Source organism: Dothidotthia symphoricarpi, assembly GCF_010015815.1.
Source record: "Dothidotthia symphoricarpi CBS 119687 unplaced genomic scaffold P153scaffold_20, whole genome shotgun sequence".
NCBI lineage: Eukaryota > Fungi > Ascomycota > Dothideomycetes > Pleosporales > Dothidotthiaceae > Dothidotthia > Dothidotthia symphoricarpi.
The window spans coordinates 132,782-151,313 of NW_022985027.1; the positions used below are offsets into that span (position 1 = coordinate 132,782).

Below are 18,532 nucleotides of genomic sequence, written 5' to 3' on the forward strand. Positions count from 1 at the left end.
TCAAACAAAGGCCCGACGCATCACTCGTGGGAATAAAAATTGCTGCAAACGCATACAAGTGAAGAAAAGGCAATTGGCCGTCACTGTAGTGGTAGGGCCCCGACTTTCACATGTCACACCCACGAGTAATTCTGTTGTCGCAAACGTGCTCTCGATTTGGTGGGTTTTGTGAGTTTTGTGAATTTTGAGTAGCTCTGCGTCATGTGTCTGCCGTCTGCTCCACCTCGAACATGTAACATCTCCGCACTCCCACGCCTGTCAAGCTTTCCACGCGATGAATCGATGCAGGAGCAGTCTCCTGATAGGCGCTCGGGGCTATCCAAGCTTCCCTACAGCTTCCCATCGAGTTTTGTCACCTGTAGTCCAAAGACGATGTATACGCGCTGCAGCTGTGGCTCCTGCGTGGAGGCCTTCTTCAGCCCTCGACGAGTAAGTCTGGCTGTACACATGGAATCTGCACTCCGCTAACTGCATGCCAGATGGGTGCAGCGTGAAGCCAAACCTATCAGCCTGCGCCAATTGACTTTTTTTGGGAGAACCCTAACCGAACGACGCCTGATCGATTCGGCAAACTACTGTCGACTGGAGCTTCCGACGAGGTAGTAGATACAATTACCACAGTAATTATGTGACTTTACTAAGCATGTCAGGCTTGCACATCGTTTGCGCGACATCCAGACGCTGCCATATGTCGTCGTCGCCAATCCTCATCTTGCTCACGTGTATGAGTCGTATCTGCGAGCCTTCGAACGCTTCCGCAAAGTACCTATGATTCGGTCGTTGGAAGACAACGACAAATACTGTAAAGTACTGGAGGAAACACTGACAGAGCATGCGACTGTGATTCCGCGTTTGGCTATCGGTGTACTTGAAGTACGCAGCCTCATGAAACCAGAGGAGACGGACAAGTTCATGAGGACCATGTTGAGATCGGTAAGAGTCTTTGCGCCTCAACTAGCACACGCCTCTAAACTAACACACGCAGCGTATCTCGCGACGAGTAATTGCCGAACAGCATCTGGCACTCACCGAGACATTCAGTTCGCCCTGGCACTTCCCCAATTCTCCACCACCGCCTGACCAGGAAGCTGTGGGCGAGATCTTCTTGCGATGCAACGCGAAAGAAATCGTTGAAGCTTGTGGGAAAACCACTCAGGAGCTGGTCAAGCGCGCATACGGATCGCACGTCAATATGCCTGAAATTAAGATATATGGTCACCTCGACGCCACGTTTCCGTATATCTTGACTCATCTCGAATACATCATCGGCGAGCTGCTGCGTAATTCCATTCAGGCCGTCGTTGAGCAGCGCAGGGCGAAGAACGCGAAGCCGCCGCCGATTGAGGTGTTGATCTGTGAGAGCGCTCAGCATGTCATCATCAGGATATCTGACCAGGGTGGTGGCATCCCAACTGAGGTTTTGCCGTACTTGTGGAGCTTCAGCAAAGGACCACGGCTTGAGAGGAGACTGGAAAATCTATCGAGGGTGCCGAAATTACTAGCAACATTGCAAGAGCTGCAGGTGCCTGGAGGGGATTCAGCGTCCGAGATGCAGAAGAAACACATCAAAAAGTTAAAAGCTGGTGAATCGCCCACGCACACTGGCTCTCTATCGTCGCTGACGGGCAGAGCGCCAGACTCGCGTCTGGGTATCGGACTTCCGATGTCTAGGCTATATTCAGGTACTTTCAAGAGAGCAAATCCCCTAGAGACAAAGACTAACTCATTTTCCAGAATACTGGGCTGGGAGTCTGGAAATCCACAGTCTCGAGGGTTACGGAGTCGATGCTTTCCTGCAAATTTCGAAACTTGGAAACAAGAATGAGCGACTGACCACGCGAGCTTCGATGGACGCGATATAGCAAGAGCACTTCACGCCACGTGCCAACAGTCTAGGAAACCTGGAAGGATTACACCTGCACCTTACGATCAACACTGAATAACATGATTGCCTCGTCTATTGCAGATTTTTCCACATATTTTACAGCCAGACAGCTTCACCTCAGCTCACTATTGCTCACAAACATCGACTAGCACTCAATATTCGATATGGTGCTCAAATTACGGGTGAGATATCACGAATTTGGGCCTGATGATATTTTGCTGACCTGGTCTGCAGCGGCTGTTCCACGTCGACGCAGGCATCACCGGCCATGCCCATCCTTTGCACCAGGCAATTCATCCGGATGCACAATGTCTGCACGATGTCGTCGCCAACATTCCGTTCGATATCCAGTTGTACGGGCTCTCCGACGAGGGAGATTCACAAGTGACGGACATTTATTGCCCAAGGGTGCGACGCTCGGCGCTTACCAATAGCGGTACGTCCATTGATTCAGTGCGATTAATTTCGTTTCTTGCTCCCTTGGCAGAGTTGCATTAGGAGTACTTCTGAGTCCAAAACTACGCGGCTAACATCAAGTAGTCACCAGTCATCTCGACGTTGTCTCATGTTGGAAAGGACTTTCGCGATCCCAAGCTGTCGAGCTGGTAACGTGGGAACACCTATTCAAGACTTGTTTGGAAGACGCAATACAATTGGCTTTACGTGACATCTTTGTCCAGTACTTGGGACGACAGAGATGTGAGTCGCTTCTTGCATTGAAGATTCGGTCGCGATGAGGCTCTGCTAGCCCTCTGTCGTCTCATTTACCCATAACTGACGTATAGCTACAGACACTACCGATGAGACGTTGTTGCTTCCTCGCTTTCTCCAGTTCTTGTCGCACCGGAATGTGCACTTGATCGATATCAATATTACAAACCTTATCCACGCTATGATCCGGATGTCATGTGAAGATTACCTCAATCCTGTCGAGACCATGACACATCTGTTTCCATGGTCACTCTCCCAAGGAGATCTTCCGAAGTTCTTGTATAACCTTTTACAAACGCGAGATTGCTTCTTCAATTCGGCGTCCGGATCCTGCGTTTTCGTCGAACTCTCATACACTTACATCGATGATACCTTGACAATACTTGCCAACGTTGACTGGCGCTCGACTAACATCGACTTTCCAAATCTGCCTGTGCGGCTCTCTAGTGGAGCACTTTATTGCATCGCTCCTCGTTCTTTGGAATCCCGACTCGGTTCGAGTGTGTCGTCCACATTTGCCCTATACGACTCGTCTTCACATTTCGCACTCTCGCAACCACAACTACCCTTCTACTGGGACGAAGAGAAGGAGTGCTTCAAAACAAAACTTCCACTTGATACAAAGAAGGTTAGTTTGTAGCACAAGTTTTGCAGCGAAGGTTCCTGTCACTTACTGACTCGTTTCGTCGAAGAACATCAATTTCCCCATGGAGACAATAGTTATCGCCGAATACTCAACGCTTTTCCCAGATAATGTACGGTTCGAACGAACATCGCGTTACAGTGTAAAACTCGAAATCTGCGATGACAGCGACTCGAAGGCTTCTGCTGGCGGGCACCGTCGCGACTCGGTGGTCGACATTCGTGTTGACAACATCAATTCTGATGTACAAGATGCAATATGCTGCAAATCGGATTTGACCAGGAATCATCCGACCGTGTTCTCTGGTACTAGGGAACCATGGATTCCTTCTTATACCAGCACGCCGTTGTCTAAACTCCGATCTCCACTTGAGTCCTCTGATTGTGGAGATGATTTCAGTATCGATGTCCCAAGAGGCCTTGGCCGACACGATTCGTTCTTTTCGGGGGATGATGAGATCGAGTGCGATAGTATGATCAAGCGTGATCCACGAAGGAGGTTCTCGGCCTTTATGGACACCCGACCTGTCTTGAAGTCCACTACCGAGACAGAAGAACAAGCCGCGACGAATTGCGTAATTGCATTCAGTCCAGACAAAATCGACCAGCTCTATATGGATGTTTCTGATCACGAGAAATCTCATAACATGAAGCATCCGCTCGAACATCGATCATCACAAAAACGAAAAGTCTCCAAGTACGTGGACAGATCGCTTGATACAGTCAGACAAGCTGCTATAAATCAGTCCGAGCAGCAGTACAATGAGTCAGAGAACAAGCGCCAGAGGCTGCTTCATGGAGATTCAGTTGCATACATGGACACACGACTCGTACGTGCCATCAGCACGGGCACACTATGGAACGACTGGAGAGCGCCCATGAACGATCTTCTGCCTCCAGCTATCAGCTCGACCACCCAGTCCTACGAACCTAGGCAGGGCCAGGTCGAAGCCGGAATGCATCCGCTCCTACATTGGCACGAGCCGAACACAGCCTACGGTCTTCCGTCGCCCTGTGATAGCGATTCTAGTTATGGATACGGCTCGCCGCCACCTCTTACTGCAGCTAGCGGTAGTGGTCACTCAAGGGTTGATACTGAGCTCTCTCAGGAGCAAATTCAGCACAACTACCACGAGTTCGAGCGAATGGCAACTGAGAAGAGATGCCATGCGCCGGATGAAGAGTGCAAGGCTTTTGAAGATATCTTCCTTGACGACAGTGGGGTTGAGGATTGGTCCTATGACCTATCTGGGCTGAGCGATGTGTTTGAGGACGTAAACATGGAGGAATGAGAAAGGCACGTGCTTGAGAGGATTCAATGGAATGTTGAGGTGGGTTTATGGTTGGACGTCTCACGAACGCTCTAAGTGTTGTACTGCAACATCGGTTACTGGTCATTGGTTATCAAGGCTTTGATAAAGGCTTTCGTTTGCATCTTTCAAACTCAAAATGGCACTATTGTTTGTGACACCACGTTGTACATGTCGTGGCAAGTGAAGAAACATTACACCGTTGTTCGTTCGCATGAATACTTGTGACGCTTGCTGTCCGGCTCGTTGTCAACTTTCAAGCGATATCTGCAAACACGATGTGCAACCATATTATAGCTTCCACAGCTAAACCCGCTGTCCACCAGCAAACTGCAAACGTTTCCCCGCAAGCACAAGTACATATTAACTTCCATTCCACCTTACCTACTCTTCTCTCTTCGCTACATCGCCTACCAAAACGACATAATTACAGCATTCAATGTTCCATCATACGCCCCCAGACCCAACAAAAATGCCCACCACCATCTTCACCCTCTCACTCCCAACCCTCCTCCTCCTCACACTAACCTACATCCTCATCCTATCCATCCTAACCTTCACATACACCACACTCCGCACACGCACCCTCCTCGAAACCACCTCCGACCTCAACGACCGCCTCCGCCGCCAAGAGCGCCTATCCGTACTCCTAAACCGGCACCTCCAGCGCCTCACATGGTGGACATGGATGTGCGACGAAGACATGAAGCACCGGCGAATACCGCATTTGAACTACGCATCAGGGGTGTTTGACGGCGAGAAAGAGTACAACTTTCCCACGAGCACATTTGCGAACTCGTCGTCTTCTTCTTCTTCGAGCGAGCCTTTTGAGCCGCCGTTTGAACCGCCGTTTGAGGGGTTCCCGGAGCCCGGGGCGGCGCAGAGGGAGTATGCGCAGGTGCTGAGTAGACTGGAGCAGGAGCGTAGGGAGGGGGGGGCGGAGGAGATGTGGCGGCCGAGATGGTGGCGGTGTGGGGTGCATGGGGAGTGTGCGTGTGAGGGGTTGAGAGGTGGTGGGTTGGCGGAGAGGGAGTCGAGGAGGTTTCGGGCGCCGGAGTATGTGGGGTTGAGTAGTAGTGATGAGGATGAAGATGAGGATGATGACTGGAGGGGGAGGAGGAGGGTGGAGAAGAGTGCTGTGGAGGGGCAGGATGGGGAAGTGAGGTCAGATACCGGCGCGGTGATCCTAGATGCGGAAGAAGGGGAGAAGAAAGATGGAGACCTCACTGATCAATTACGAAACCTGGACGTCACAAACACTCCCCCCTCGGACGCTCACTCATCGTCGTCTACCATCACTCCACTGTCCCAATCCGAGCAGTCCACCGGCCACCACCCCGTCTTCGGCCCTGCGGACGAGTTCGCTGACGAACTCGAACCAGAACCCACATGCGGCAACATCCCCTTCTCAGAATGGGACGAAATCCGCTTCGTACCCTGCTACAAATCGCCACCAAGCAGCGCATGGCGCGAGACCCTCGAGCGCGAAGCCCGCCTGAAGTACGGCAAGCCACGTATCCACTCCACTCCCAGTTCAACCGGAAACTGTACCTTCATTCCCAACCTTCCAAAGATCTTGTGGGATCAACCCCGCCAGCCGCCGGTGACGCTGAGGCAGGTTATGGGTAACGGTGTGGAGTTGGGCAGGTATGGAGACAGGCTGGTTTATCTGCCGAATGGGTGGGCGCATGTGGTGGATGTTAGGCTGTGGATTGAGACGACTGCGCAGGCGAGGGCGGAGCGGCGGAAGAGTCAGGGTGGGAAGGGGAAGAGTCAGGGTGGGAAGGGGAAGGTTTTGGATACGGATTGGGAGGTTGCGAGGAGGTCGGTTAATGCTTGGTGGGGGGATGTTATGAATGAGGATGGGACGAAGAGGGATATGGGGCGGCCACCTGGACTGGGAAAAGGGGTTGAAGCAGAGTGAAAATCATGGAAGTGATACTGAAGATGAGAAAGGATGGGATTGTGTTTTGTGTTTTGTCTTGGTAAAGGTGTGTGATTGCTCAGTTATTTAGATCTGGCAACTTGAAAGACAGCGAACTCAGACAAGTTGAAAATTGCAAAACGCCCACAACAAAGGCCGTGACTTTGGGAAGCACACTGTGCAGGTCTAGTCGCTGGTTGTCACTTTTGCCCGCTGAAACTCAACTTGTGGTCATATAATTAGTGGTTAGACCTCGTATCCTACATACAAATGAGTTGACCCTACAAGCAGTGATTAGGTAAATCTAGAGGGATATGATGTCTGGGACGGAGAGATTGTCGTGGACGCCAAACAACATTTGACCGGTTTCCCGGCGGGGATAAGGCGTCCCGTTATGCACAAACTCGCATATATCCGCGATGTAGTCTTTCAAGTGGAGATAATACTAATTCCGATAGAAGCGGTCTTTCTGTCGGAGAAGATACACGTAAGCTGATGTATATCACGGGAACCGGAACGTTTCTTCTCAAGATACCGATCGCGACAAAATATATGAGACACCGTTATTCCATTTGAGAGACGGTATCCTCATCGTTCAAAATGACTTCAACTCAACAGTCTGTTGGTCACAACAACCACATCAAGAATATAGCTATCGTTGGAGCGAGCGGTAGAATCGGGAAACAAATCGCCAAAGCTCTCCTCGCCAAAAGTAGCTTTGAAATCACCGCCATCACACAACAAGGATCAAACAGTGTCTTCTTTCCAGGCATTCGCGCCGTTCCTATCGACTACGATGATCCTTCCACGATCGTTGAAGCCCTGAAAGGTCAAGATGCACTCATCATCACCCTCAGTATCTTCGCCTCCAAGGACACACAAGCCAAGCTGATACGCGCCGCTGCTGATGCTGGCGTGCCTTACATCATGCCGAACGAGTTCGGGATGGGCAACACAACTGAGGCACAGCTTGAGACGGTCGGGCCCGGAAAAGAAAAAGACAGAGAACTCATCGAATCCTTGGGCGTCTCATCGTGGATCGGATTGACCTGCGGTTTCTGGTACGAACACTCTCTCTCCGGCCCCGGACTATACGGTATTGATATTGCAAAACGCGAGGTCGTGTTCTTCGACGATGGTTTGCAGCGTCTGAATACATCGACATGGGCGCAGGTGGGTCGTGGGGTCGCGGAGTTGCTGTCGCTGCCTGTATTGCCTCAGGACGAACAAGACAAGAGCTTGACATTGAGCGCATATCGCAATCACATGGTCTATATATCGTCTTTCGCGATCAGCCAGCGCGATATGTTCGCGTCGCTCAAGAGGGTAACTGGTACCGACGATGTGGACTGGACTATCTCTTCCGTCCCCGCGAAGCAACGATTTCTTGAAGCGAGGGAGAAGTTAAAGGAAGGGGATCGCAGCGCATTCGGGATCTTTTTGTACACTAGGTATTTCTTTCCTGGAGAGGACGCGGGTTTTTTCGAAGTCTCGCGTGGGTTGGATAACGAGAAGTTGGGGCTCCCGAAAGAAGATCTCGATGAGGCGACAAGAGAGGCAATCAGACTAAATCAGACTGATTACTGGAACGGTTACGGTAAGCCTTAGACATAGGTGGTTAATAGTCGGTCAAGTGATACTCGATACTGAGGTTTGCTAAATCTGAGTCTTGCATTGAAACGCTTCGAATGTGTACCTCAATCAACAGTAAGGTACCAATATATAACTTGGAAATTTCTGCATAATAGTCGCCCTCCGTAAATGACTTCACCCCACCAAGCAAAAGATCGACTTTACTGGACAATGCTTGACTATGTCATTACTCGAACACAATTGCTGCTTTCACAACCTCCTGTTTTCTTACTGCCTCCAAGCACTCTTCCCACTGATCAATCCTGTATGTCTTGTTTGCGATCCCGCCCAACTTCAACTTGCCGGCATTCACATACTCTAGCACAGCCGGCATATGCTGCATACTGCAGAAACTTGCTAAGACTGTGATTTCGTACTCCCAAATCCGGAACGGTGACCAAGCGATCTTGACATGCTTGTCGTATACACCGTAGACAACTAACTTACCGCCTTTGCGAACATACTGGATTGCTTGCTCCAGAACAGTCGGAGCACCCGTGGCTTCAACAACAATGTCGAAGCCGTATGGGTTGGAGGCTTCGAGAGCCTCCATCTCACTGTGTGCTTGGTCATGCTTGTTCGAAATGGTCACAAAGGAATCTGCAACATTTAACTGTTTGGCCAGATCGAGCTTAGGTCCGTCTTGAGACGCGATAGTCAACTGTTTAGGTGTCAATATCCAACTGAGATGGGGGTCCAGCCAAACCACTTACATGAGCAGCGCCGTTCATACGAATCAATTGAGCCAGCAAGATACCGGTTGGCCCACAGCCAAACAGAAGGACTCTGCTGCCGACGTCAATCTGCATCCTTTCTATACCATGAGCGGCGCAAGCAGCAGGCTCAACAAGAACTGCCTCAAGATCTGGCAAGTCACCAATCGGATGTACTTGTCTGGCAGGGTATCTGCAGTACTCTGCAAAGCCGCCTGGAACTAGACCAAACGTTAGGATTTAGATGTTTTGGTTCGATTGGAGCACCAAGCATACCATTGCCTCCAAATGCAGTCATGCTTTCGCAGAGTAGTGGTTTTCGCTTGTTGCAGTGAAAACAATTCAGACACGGCTGCATGGGGTCTGCTGCAACCCGTTCACCAATCGTCAGGTTCATGACGTTCTTCCCTACGGCGGCGATGGTGCCGGCTGCTTCATGACCTGGATATACTTAGAAGACGTTCTAAGTGCATGCATCCTGAGTTTTACCAGGAATCAGCGGCCACTGCGTTGTCGATCAGTTCTGTAACGACAAGCTCATCACCAGGTCGATATACCTTTGCCAGAAATTCCCCCTTGTGATAATGGAGGTCCTGAAATTTAGTTCAGTAAAGTCAGGTTTTAGACATGCATTTTTGGCTGAACATACCGTTCCACAAACTCCACAAGCGGATATCTTGACCTGATCGAGGTCAGTCTCGTGCATTTGATTTCGAAATAATCATTTCGACGTACAAGCACATCATCGTCGCCAATTTCCGGAACGCTGATAGTTACAACAGCGAACTTTTCGGGGCCTGAGTATCTGAGTTATTTCAGCTACCACTTCAAGATAAATGCTCGACACGCGCGGCTGTACTGTAGTGCTTTCATCTCTTTGGGCACGCCCATATTTTGGGAACCGTTTTCAGTAGTGATCTTGGTCATTTTGCGAACAGGGTCTTGGTAAGTGGATGAACTGCATTCTTACTGAGGATCCGAAGCTGACATTCATGTGCATATGAATATGACAGAGGTGGCATATTGCGGGGTTCGGCTAAGTGTTTTTCAGGACTCCTTTCCCCTTTCCAGTCTTCACCTCAACGCTCACTCGCCAGCATAGACATGCAACTATCGCTTTACCGCAGATGCAGAGTCGTTCACAGCGCTTCAGACGGGATCGGCGATCTGGAAAATAAGTGGAGAAAGGCGTGCTGACGTCATTACTAGCGTGACACGCACGACGCGTTCCTCTGGGCGACGCGTCGAAGGATCAGAAGTTCTATCAAAGTATCAAGTCTACATCAATTCTCTACGTGGAAGCAGCGCCCCGTGATCTAAAGCATTCCTTCTTCAACTTATCCATCACCCACCAGCTCAATCAGACCAAAGCAGTGGGCTTCTCTGTGTGGTGAGCTTCATCACCCCTCAGGACTTTCACATCGACATTTGAACCCTCCAAAGGATCAGTATTTGCGTCTTTCTTGTGGTATAACTGCCTGGATACATGTCCCGTGAGGTACTTGTCGAAGTCCCTCATGCAGGCTGACGCGATGATTGATACCACGCCGATGGCCACGGCGAAGTAGTACACATATGCGTAAGACATTGAATACGCATCAGATACCGCAATGTTGGTTGTGTGTAGAAGAGCTGGTGTCATGCCTTCGATTTCAAGCAATGCGGTTTGATTTGCAGCAGCGGCGGCAGTCATGAGAGTCTCGAGTTGAGAAGCAGGAAGGCCAGCACCAAGTACACGAGGCGGGACGATGGAAGCAAGATATCCGGGAACCTTGTTCGTGTAGACAGCGATGAACGCGGCGGTGAAAATCGAACCAAAGATTGTGCGGGCAGCGGAGATGACGGCTATTCCATGTTAGCTGAAGTATCACGAAGAGGGGGAAGTCAAACAACTTACAGAAGGCAACACCTAGATCCTGGTCAGACACGACGTACTGCACGATGATTGCAGCTATGACTTCGCCCCATCCCTACGGTCCATTAGCATCTTAATGAGAAGGCTCCGGTAATCAATACTTACGATGGTAAAGCCTGCTAAGAAACTGAACGCGATAGCCTGTGCTTTGCGCTCGACAGTAATGCTGGCCATAGCACCCAGAAACGAGGTCATCCAGATCGAGCTTACCAGGATTTGGTAGCGAATGTGCCCGATAAAGTGCATCAAGGGCCCTAAAATAACAATACCACCCCAAAGGCCGAACGCCGCAGTTGTTGAGAGCCACGCAGATTCCTGCCATGTACTCACGGTAGAACCGAAGATGTATGTGACTTGCTGCGGCCAGATAATGAAGAGAGCAATGTTCATAACGCCGTACGTTGCGGAGATGATTGCCAGGCAAGTGAAGCCACGCAAGTCACGGAAGTAGCGCATCGGAACGATAGGCTGTTGAGGGGTGAGGAAGACTTCGTAGAGGACGAAGGCAATCGTCGCGATGGCACCGGAGATCAAGAGACCCAGAATCTTAGGAGACGACCATGGCTGAGCTGGTCCGCCCCAGGAGATACCGAGCAAGAAGAGAGCAAGACCGGCAATCAGCAGAAGAACACCAATGTAATCGATTTTCTTGAGTTCATCGCGCTTGCTGGACTTCTTGCCATGAAGCTGAGTGTACGAAGGTGGGTTGTAGAAAAAGAACCACAACAGTGTTCCAGGCACTGCGATACAAGGTCAGCGAGCAGACTCACAATCATGAAAGAGGACGTAGGAGCTTACCCATCATTAGGATGAAAATGTAGAAAATCCATCTCCAGTTCGCTGCCTGAACCAGCGCCAGCCCGATGTATGGTCCAAAACCTGTGGCAATGACGTTGGGTACAACCACAATGGCGGTACCGACGTATTTTTGCTTATTGCTAACCAACTCGCCTGCAAGCAGTGGATAAGCGGCAGGAACTCCAGATGCGATACCCATGATGACTTCCGCACCGATCAGCATCTCGATAGATTGAGCCGTTGCTGCGATGATGCCACCGATTATGGCAAGCACACATGATGCCAGAGCAAAGTTCCTACGTCCGAAGCGATCAGACAGTCGTCCAAAAAGCAAAAGAGAGATAGGCTGCGAGACCGTCCATACGGTACTGACGAGTGCAACATTCGCGCTTGGGCCGATGTCGGGGTAAATGGCAGACATGAGGACGGCAGCGGCGGCTTGGAATTGAAAGTACGTCGCAGCAACAACGATGCCTGTACCAGCATAGGAACCAATTACGCGTGCACTCATGAAATAACCAGGAGGAAGCTTAGAGGTGTCCGTCGCGAGAGCTTCAGAACGTATCTTGTCGGCTTCATCAGAGTTGAGGGAGGCCAGTGAAACAGTTGTGACATCTTCACCAGGCTTCCCTGTACCTTGATGTAATTGTGGCATAGCGACAACATGGTCTTCCATAGTGACTATTCGTCGACAGAGGCCGAACGGGAAAAGAGACAAAGATAACCAGCGTTGAGAAGAGCGATGAAATTGCTATAACACGTATGAGTGGATATTGAAGGTACCGGCTGGTCTACACTTCTTCGTGGATGGTAATATAGGACCCCGGACTACTTCACCGCCAGATATCCCGCATTAAATGTTAAGCCTTGCTACAATGCCTTGATGTGGTATGGTGTTTGTGACTCCGAATCTGCACACTTGATTGCCAAGAGGCTTATTCCTTACAATGGTTCTGGACCCGATCCTTCTCTCCCTTGCGAGTAGCCGCGCGTAACAAGTCTTATCGGAAGTTCATGTAAGGATGCAGGCGTACTCAATGCAACAATGTTCACCTACTAGGATTAACCGCAGCGCCGATCAGTTCTGTTCAGAAGGAAACGCCGGAGAACGCCGCCCAACATATGCAGGATGCGGGTGCAGGGTACGCGGTTGGGCGGAAAGCAGGGATCACGCATCATCTCAGGGCATGGGTCAGTCAATAAATTATGGCCCGGGAGTGAGGGTCATGCTGCTGCAGAACGCCAATCAATGTCCCTTTGGCATATGTCGGTAAATACAGAGTCGCACAACTTGACCTGATACGATATCCACCCATGTGAGTTCAATTTGAAACCCTCCAATGTTGATGCCACTGTTCGCTGAAGCCGACAGACCACTGTATCTGCAGAGCCCAACCCTCGCTTCCTTCTAGATTTGACACTAAACTAAATACCATACTTTTAGTGAGTTATGCCATTGTGATAGCCCTGGTGACCTTGGTGATGAAAAGCTTTGTTACAACTGCACTCTGAGCCTCTAAAGAAAACACTCGTTTGGTTGTAAACATGGAAAAATTGTCATTAGTCATCAAAGCAGGCTTGGTCACTACGAAGTCGTTTACATTGGATGAATGTATTGGTGATTATCAGTTTTAGGTGAGCAAAAAGTCCCTGGTCGATATTCATCTCTTCCAAGCTTCTTCGTGTGTGACGTGAATGTCGTGGTCCACCAAAATCTCAAGATCGTTCGGAGCTTGACTGGTTTTGACAATATTTCTCGTAGATGATCCGTCTATGTCTCCCAAGTCCGAGCTACTATCCACCAGATCTCCCCCGTATATATTTGTTTTGGGACCCTGTTTAGAAGCCACTGTGCCGTTTTTTGAACTGGTTCTTCGAGACAGGCCTTCACCAAGCTCGAGGTAACGATCACTGGTCTTCTTATCAGACCGTTTGTTGCTGTTCAATGTGGATCGAATTTGCAAAAGCTTCTCGAGGAGTGGACGAAGCGCTGGAAGATTGCCAACGATGACACCGAGGCCCAGTTCGACCTGCGCCCAAGCGGCTACAGGCATTGCGTGGTAGAGGAAGTCCGAGGTGGATGACAGGTTCACTGTTATCGTGAGACGGATAAGGGCGGCGGAGGATGCAAAAACTCCTAGACCTAAGAGCGCAAGGACAGAAAGTTTGACACGGAAATCTAGCTGTACATTCCACAATAGAGGAATTGGTCTACATGGAACGATTAGTCTACCTCTATTACCATCTTACAAAGTTCACTTACATCAACGCACAAAACCAATCCGAAGCGATCGAGACAACTGAAAGTGCGAAACTGAAGCCAGTGATGTTACTTTGAGGCAAGCATGACCCGCCTTCAACGGTTCTCCAGTTCATTGGAATAGGTTTGCTTTTCCAGATCGTTAACTCAAACTCGGTTATGCATGGTTGGAGTTTCACTTACCAATGAAAGAATTCATACATTGTGGTAGAAGCCATGACAATGGCTACCGCAGCCATCATCACATAGATGGACCATTGGTACGCTTTTCTTTTGTTTGCAATGCGAAGCAGTGTGAAAGCAATAGCCCACTTGATTGGGATTGCGGCTAAGCACCACATAGTTTGCATGATGAACCAGTACTGAGATTGATTAAACCCATTTCAACATAACTTCGAAACAGCAGGCCAGAACTTACAAACATAGCTTGCTCCTGTTCTTTTTGATTGAGCTGTACATCGCGCTTGCCTCCACCAGTAAAAGCAATACCAGTCATTCCAACGGTAGATAAAGTGAAGAGTGGCTGTGCTAGATGGTCAGCAAACAATTTCGCAGTGTCTGTACGTGGTGTGAACTTACTATGGCTACGACCATGCTCCAATCGTCAGGGCCCCATGATTTCCTCGATATACGCACATAAAATCGCAATGCCCACGTAATGATGTCGAAAGGCAGTAGAATGAGAATGGCGAACGCCAGTGAAGGTGAGGTAGCTCTTGCCATAGATTCCAACCACTGAGTCTCTTCGTGGTAAATAGATCGTACTTGCAGACTGCTAAAGCTGTTGTGTGATTAATAAGAAGCAGCCTCGGGAAGACCAGCAATATATTGAGCTCAAAAAACCCCCGAGAAAGCGATCGGGCTTCTCCACATCTACGATAACCACGCCATTACTTCGAGATTGCTATAGTCTTTTGGATGACACAACTCCCAATCATATATCTTACAGGGGCTTTCCAGACATCTCCAATCAGGCACAGTTTCCGAATATGGTAGCCAAGATCGCTGAGATGTTCGTGTGGTCAGTCGATCGCTATCTGTTGTCGGCTCAGATGCATACATCATTCACATCGCCAGGAACAAGATCAACTACGCCGTGCAGCAAAGTGCTTTCTACTCCTTCGAGCCCTTATCTTGGGGTCGAGTGATTGCAAGCCAGAGCTTGATAGACGGATGATGTGATAAGAACGTCCCTGAAATTATGACTTGCGGTCTTTCGGTATGGGGGTCCATTCTAGAGACACATGATCTCCATGGATGTGTCTCCACAAATTGCCATTGGCTTCTGTTGTGACCGCGGATGAAACAGCAATGATCATTTTGGGCTTCAGCTCCTGAAGGCTTGCATGCAAAGCAAAGCGATCCTTTGTCTCCTTGTCTTGGACTGCGAGCCTCGGTGCCTTGCGTTCATCCCGTGATTATGCATGTACTGTCAAGCCATCGCGCTTGTCGTTTACCGCGCTTGTATCGTTTATGCCGCTTACTGAATTATGAAGGCGTACGAAGGATGCGAGAGTTCTTATCACAAGAATCCTAACGGTGCCGACCAAGCGAAACTACTTTTGAGCTGCGCCGTAGTGACGAGAACAATGGCAGCAAACCAGGTCTCGCATGATCGAGTCATGTCATTGAGAAACGTCCCATGCCGGTCCCCCGATGCTATGAAACTTTTGCCTAATTGAACAATCCGTACCTTAGCGTGATGTAAACCGGTTATTATTACAGCGGGCCGCACTAACCGCTGGTCGTGCCGCGCGTCAGATCCTTGCAATGCGTAGGGTGGGTTCAAGTTCGCCAGCATGCCTACCTAGCTCAAGCTCAGTCGAAGGGGGATGTTATAAGTGGTCAACTCGTTATGTGCAGACAAGGGTATACATTAGGACAAATTAATCGATCGTCTCGTACCAGCTGATGAAGAAGCCACCACGCACTAGACAAACAAGACTTTTTATGCACGGGAAAATCCTTTCGATACAGTAATGTCCGAAGCAGCGGCTAGATATGCATGAAAATTATCTGGAAGTCGACGTAACGGGAGTATGCAAATTTCCATGCCGTAACGACATGTTATTGGTAGGATCCGCCATCTTCCTATCACCTATTGGGCCGATATTCCGCCATCAACATTCAAGGAGATACCGGTCACCCATTTCGCGTCATCGCTAGCCAGATAGACAGCGGCACGACCATGGTCGATGGTCTCACCAAACAATCCTCGTGGTATAGAGGACTTGACGGCCTCTGCTGCAACACTGAGTGCCCCTACACTTCCAAGAGCGTTTTCTAGCATGGCAGTTTGTGAAACTTCGTACTGATGTCAGTTGGAATTCGTGACAAGAGTAAAGTACGAAAACTTACAGCCAGGGCAGATACAATTGGCAACAATTCCTTGCTTGGCTACGTCTAAAGCAATAGTTTTGGTCATGGCGGCTACTGCGCCCTTGGAGGCGGTATAACCAGCTGCGTAGGACGAAGTCAGTCTTTTCTAGTATGAGCAAATATCTTGAGGACTTACTTAGACCTTGCATTCCCATGTGTGAAACCATAGATGCAAAATTAACGATCCAACCTCGAACTCCGCAAGGCTGAGGCTCCTGCGTCTTGAACTGCTTTACGGCATACTTTGAGCCCAGAAAGACGCCTCGTGCATTGACACGCATATGAGCGTCGAATGCATCTTCGTCAACCTCATCAATAGGCTGAGGATTACTGGCTTCTAAGCAGATAGCGGCATTGTTGACTATACTAACGCGCATTCTCGTCAGTGACCACTTATGTATCTGGAGGTATTTCAAAACTCACATGTCAAGTCTGCCATACTCCTCCACCGTCTTTGCTATCAATGCCTTCCAATCATCTGCACTGCCAACGTCCATTCTGAAGAAGATGGCTTTCCCACCTTTCTGCGCCATCCATTCGTGGGTTGATAAAGTTTCACCTTGACCAAGGGGCCGTATATCAGCGCAGACGAGCAGTGCGCCTTCCTCAAAGAACTGGTTGCAAACTTCACGGCCAATACCCTGGGACGCGCCCGTGACGATAGCGATTCTGTTAAGGAGACGTTGACCTGGCATTTTGGATTTGTGACGGCAAGCTTTCAGTATTGTCAGATAAGAGGATGAGGTTATAAATTTTCCGTGGACATGCATTAATCTTTATCCGTTGAAGCTGTCGAACGCCGCATGGCTACATGTACGCCATCGGTGTTAGTCCGAAAAGTGGACCAGTAAAGGCAGAGCCGAAATCTGATCACATTCGAATGTGGGGCTAGCTTTCTCCGATTGGATATACTAAAAAGTCCGGAAGGGATTGGCCCGGACGTGCTCGAGATAGATACGGATAATGAGCCGCGAGCAGTCTGCATAGCAGTGGCGAGGCGACAAACCTAGCAACGTAGTTGATGAGTAAAGGAAACTGTACCATCTTTAGCTATTTAATCACAGGACTAGGACAAAGCCCCTTACCGTACACACTAGAGCTACATGCGGAGAGCCCTGAGACTTTTGCCTTATAACTATGCCCGGTTCAACTATCAGATACATTAGTCTTTCAACATATCCTAACTCTTTTTGATACACAGTTGTTCCAGAGACGGCCTAGAAAACGCCATGTCCAGACCACTTGAAGGAAAGCTAGCCATCGTCACTGGGGCCTCGCGGGGTGAGTGTTCCAAGGCAAGCTAGTGTGAGGACTTCATGTTAATACTTCTCCATCTCGCAAAGGCCTTGGAGCTTGCTTAGCCCGCCACCTGGCCACCAAAGGAGCGAATGTGGTCATCAACTATACTTCAGAATCGTCGACAGCTGCCGCGAAACATCTTGCACAAGAGATAGAAACTAGCCATTATGTGAAAAGCGTCGTTGTCCAGGTCGACATAACCACAGTTGAAGGCCCCGGAAAGCTCATCGAAGCTGCAAAATCGACATTTACCAAGGACGGCAAATTTCAGATCGACATCCTCGTCAACAACGCAGGCGTGGTAAATCCAGCACCGATGGGCTCAGTCACGCTAGCGGACTTCAACGTAACCTTCGATCTTAATGCTCGCGCTCCGCTTTTCGTCGTCCAGGCCGCGTTGCCGTACCTTCCCAACGATCGTTCAGGACGTATCAGTAAGCAAGACTCCGGCACATATACTATCTGAGACACCTATTAACTGTACCCACGTTTCTAGTCAACGTTTCTAGTATCACAACTAGCATGGGGTAATTTTCCGGAATCAATTTGCGTCCTGACATCTAACACTTGTCAGGTTCTGGTGGCAATCGAGCTATGCTGGCGCCAAAGGCGCTCTCGAAGCCATGACGCGAGTTTGGGCGCGTGAACTCGGCGAACGTTGTACAGTCAACTCAATCAATCCTGGTGCCATGGCCACAGGCATGTACACTAGTCTGCCACAAGAGATGCTAGAAAAGGTATGGTCGCTCAACTACATGGCGCCATTGGCGGCACCTAGAGAAAGCGTCGATTCGCCTGAGACTGTGGAGGCTGCAAAAGCCCTTGGTGGACGACCCGCGTATCTGGAGGAGGTTGCAGGGATTATTGGTTTGCTGTGTATGCCTGAGGCTGGATGGATCACCGGTCAGGTGATTGGAAGCAACGGTGGCGGCGTGATGACAAAGGGGTAGATCCAGATGTGTATATCTAACAACGGGATTGGTATTGTATTTATCCTGAGTGCTTGTTGGTGTGTGAGAGATGGAACCTGGCAAGGATTGACGCGTTGCGAGGCGCTGACTCAT

The 18,532-nt window shown here is 49.6% G+C and overlaps 9 protein-coding genes across 9 annotated transcripts; 5 read left to right on the top strand and 4 right to left on the bottom strand.

Annotated features, from left to right (window-relative positions):
• The first annotated feature begins 129 nt into the window (after nt 1-129).
• On the top strand, nt 130-1,956 carry P153DRAFT_111061 (alpha-ketoacid dehydrogenase kinase). Its single transcript, XM_033661904.1, has 5 exons — nt 130-429; nt 480-599; nt 651-933; nt 986-1,682; nt 1,735-1,956. Exons 1-5 carry the CDS (start codon nt 275-277, stop codon nt 1,860-1,862), a joined length of 1,383 nt encoding a protein of 460 aa, XP_033519683.1. The 5' UTR covers nt 130-274; the 3' UTR covers nt 1,863-1,956.
• On the top strand, nt 1,957-4,581 carry P153DRAFT_111062 (uncharacterized protein). The gene is made up of 5 exons (XM_033661905.1): nt 1,957-2,067; nt 2,120-2,321; nt 2,426-2,584; nt 2,677-3,224; nt 3,289-4,581. The coding sequence occupies exons 1-5, from the start codon at nt 2,050-2,052 to the stop codon at nt 4,528-4,530; spliced, it is 2,169 nt and encodes a 722-aa protein (XP_033519684.1). The 5' UTR covers nt 1,957-2,049; the 3' UTR covers nt 4,531-4,581.
• Nucleotides 4,582-5,020: 439 nt separating this feature from the next.
• Nucleotides 5,021-6,472, top strand: P153DRAFT_360293 (uncharacterized protein; the record flags this gene model as incomplete). The annotated part of the gene is made up of 1 exon (XM_033666910.1): nt 5,021-6,472. One exon carries the CDS (start codon nt 5,021-5,023, stop codon nt 6,470-6,472), a length of 1,452 nt encoding a protein of 483 aa, XP_033519685.1.
• A 536-nt stretch (nt 6,473-7,008) lies between these two features.
• Nucleotides 7,009-8,218, top strand: P153DRAFT_369974 (NAD(P)-binding protein; the record flags this gene model as incomplete). The annotated part of the gene is made up of 1 exon (XM_033668909.1): nt 7,009-8,218. A coding segment is annotated over exon 1 (908 nt), but the record flags the coding sequence as incomplete, so codon positions are not given.
• A 73-nt stretch (nt 8,219-8,291) lies between these two features.
• On the bottom strand, nt 8,292-9,938 carry P153DRAFT_400127 (L-threonine 3-dehydrogenase; the record flags this gene model as incomplete). The annotated part of the gene is made up of 8 exons (XM_033671788.1): nt 9,677-9,938; nt 9,553-9,622; nt 9,467-9,499; nt 9,375-9,410; nt 9,307-9,322; nt 9,094-9,258; nt 8,818-9,038; nt 8,292-8,765 (listed from the first exon to the last, which is right to left on the bottom strand). The coding sequence occupies exons 1-8, from the start codon at nt 9,742-9,744 to the stop codon at nt 8,292-8,294; spliced, it is 1,083 nt and encodes a 360-aa protein (XP_033519687.1). The 5' UTR covers nt 9,745-9,938.
• Nucleotides 9,939-10,022: 84 nt separating this feature from the next.
• Nucleotides 10,023-12,382, bottom strand: P153DRAFT_425738 (fungal trichothecene efflux pump; the record flags this gene model as incomplete). Its single annotated transcript, XM_033672561.1, has 6 exons — nt 12,167-12,382; nt 11,531-12,103; nt 10,838-11,472; nt 10,715-10,787; nt 10,252-10,662; nt 10,023-10,078 (listed from the first exon to the last, which is right to left on the bottom strand). The coding sequence occupies exons 1-6, from the start codon at nt 12,204-12,206 to the stop codon at nt 10,023-10,025; spliced, it is 1,788 nt and encodes a 595-aa protein (XP_033519688.1). The 5' UTR covers nt 12,207-12,382.
• Nucleotides 12,383-13,090: 708 nt separating this feature from the next.
• On the bottom strand, nt 13,091-14,131 carry P153DRAFT_378779 (uncharacterized protein; the record flags this gene model as incomplete). Its single annotated transcript, XM_033669825.1, has 4 exons — nt 13,091-13,245; nt 13,326-13,741; nt 13,794-13,919; nt 13,974-14,131. 4 exons carry the CDS (start codon nt 14,129-14,131, stop codon nt 13,091-13,093), a joined length of 855 nt encoding a protein of 284 aa, XP_033519689.1.
• A 1,757-nt stretch (nt 14,132-15,888) lies between these two features.
• Nucleotides 15,889-16,864, bottom strand: P153DRAFT_389461 (NAD(P)-binding protein; the record flags this gene model as incomplete). The annotated part of the gene is made up of 4 exons (XM_033670847.1): nt 15,889-16,094; nt 16,149-16,250; nt 16,306-16,535; nt 16,593-16,864. 4 exons carry the CDS (start codon nt 16,862-16,864, stop codon nt 15,889-15,891), a joined length of 810 nt encoding a protein of 269 aa, XP_033519690.1.
• A 534-nt stretch (nt 16,865-17,398) lies between these two features.
• P153DRAFT_300309 (NAD(P)-binding protein) lies at nt 17,399-18,418 on the top strand (the record flags this gene model as incomplete). Its single annotated transcript, XM_033664323.1, has 4 exons — nt 17,399-17,450; nt 17,513-17,902; nt 17,965-17,995; nt 18,043-18,418. 4 exons carry the CDS (start codon nt 17,399-17,401, stop codon nt 18,416-18,418), a joined length of 849 nt encoding a protein of 282 aa, XP_033519691.1.
• Nucleotides 18,419-18,532: the final 114 nt, after the last annotated feature.

Excerpts from the sequence above, each read along its gene's own strand:
- P153DRAFT_111061 (XM_033661904.1), top strand. The coding sequence starts at position 275 with ATGAATCGATGCAGGAGCAGTCTCCTGATAGGCGCTCGGGGCTATCCA. Across the intron at positions 430-479 it reads CCTTCTTCAGCCCTCGACGA|ATGGGTGCAGCGTGAAGCCA; the intron begins GTAAGTCTGGCT and ends ACTGCATGCCAG. Across the intron at positions 600-650 it reads CGACTGGAGCTTCCGACGAG|GCTTGCACATCGTTTGCGCG; the intron begins GTAGTAGATACA and ends TAAGCATGTCAG.
- P153DRAFT_111062 (XM_033661905.1), top strand. Across the intron at positions 2,322-2,425 it reads CTCGGCGCTTACCAATAGCG|TCACCAGTCATCTCGACGTT; the intron begins GTACGTCCATTG and ends AACATCAAGTAG. Across the intron at positions 3,225-3,288 it reads TTCCACTTGATACAAAGAAG|AACATCAATTTCCCCATGGA; the intron begins GTTAGTTTGTAG and ends GTTTCGTCGAAG.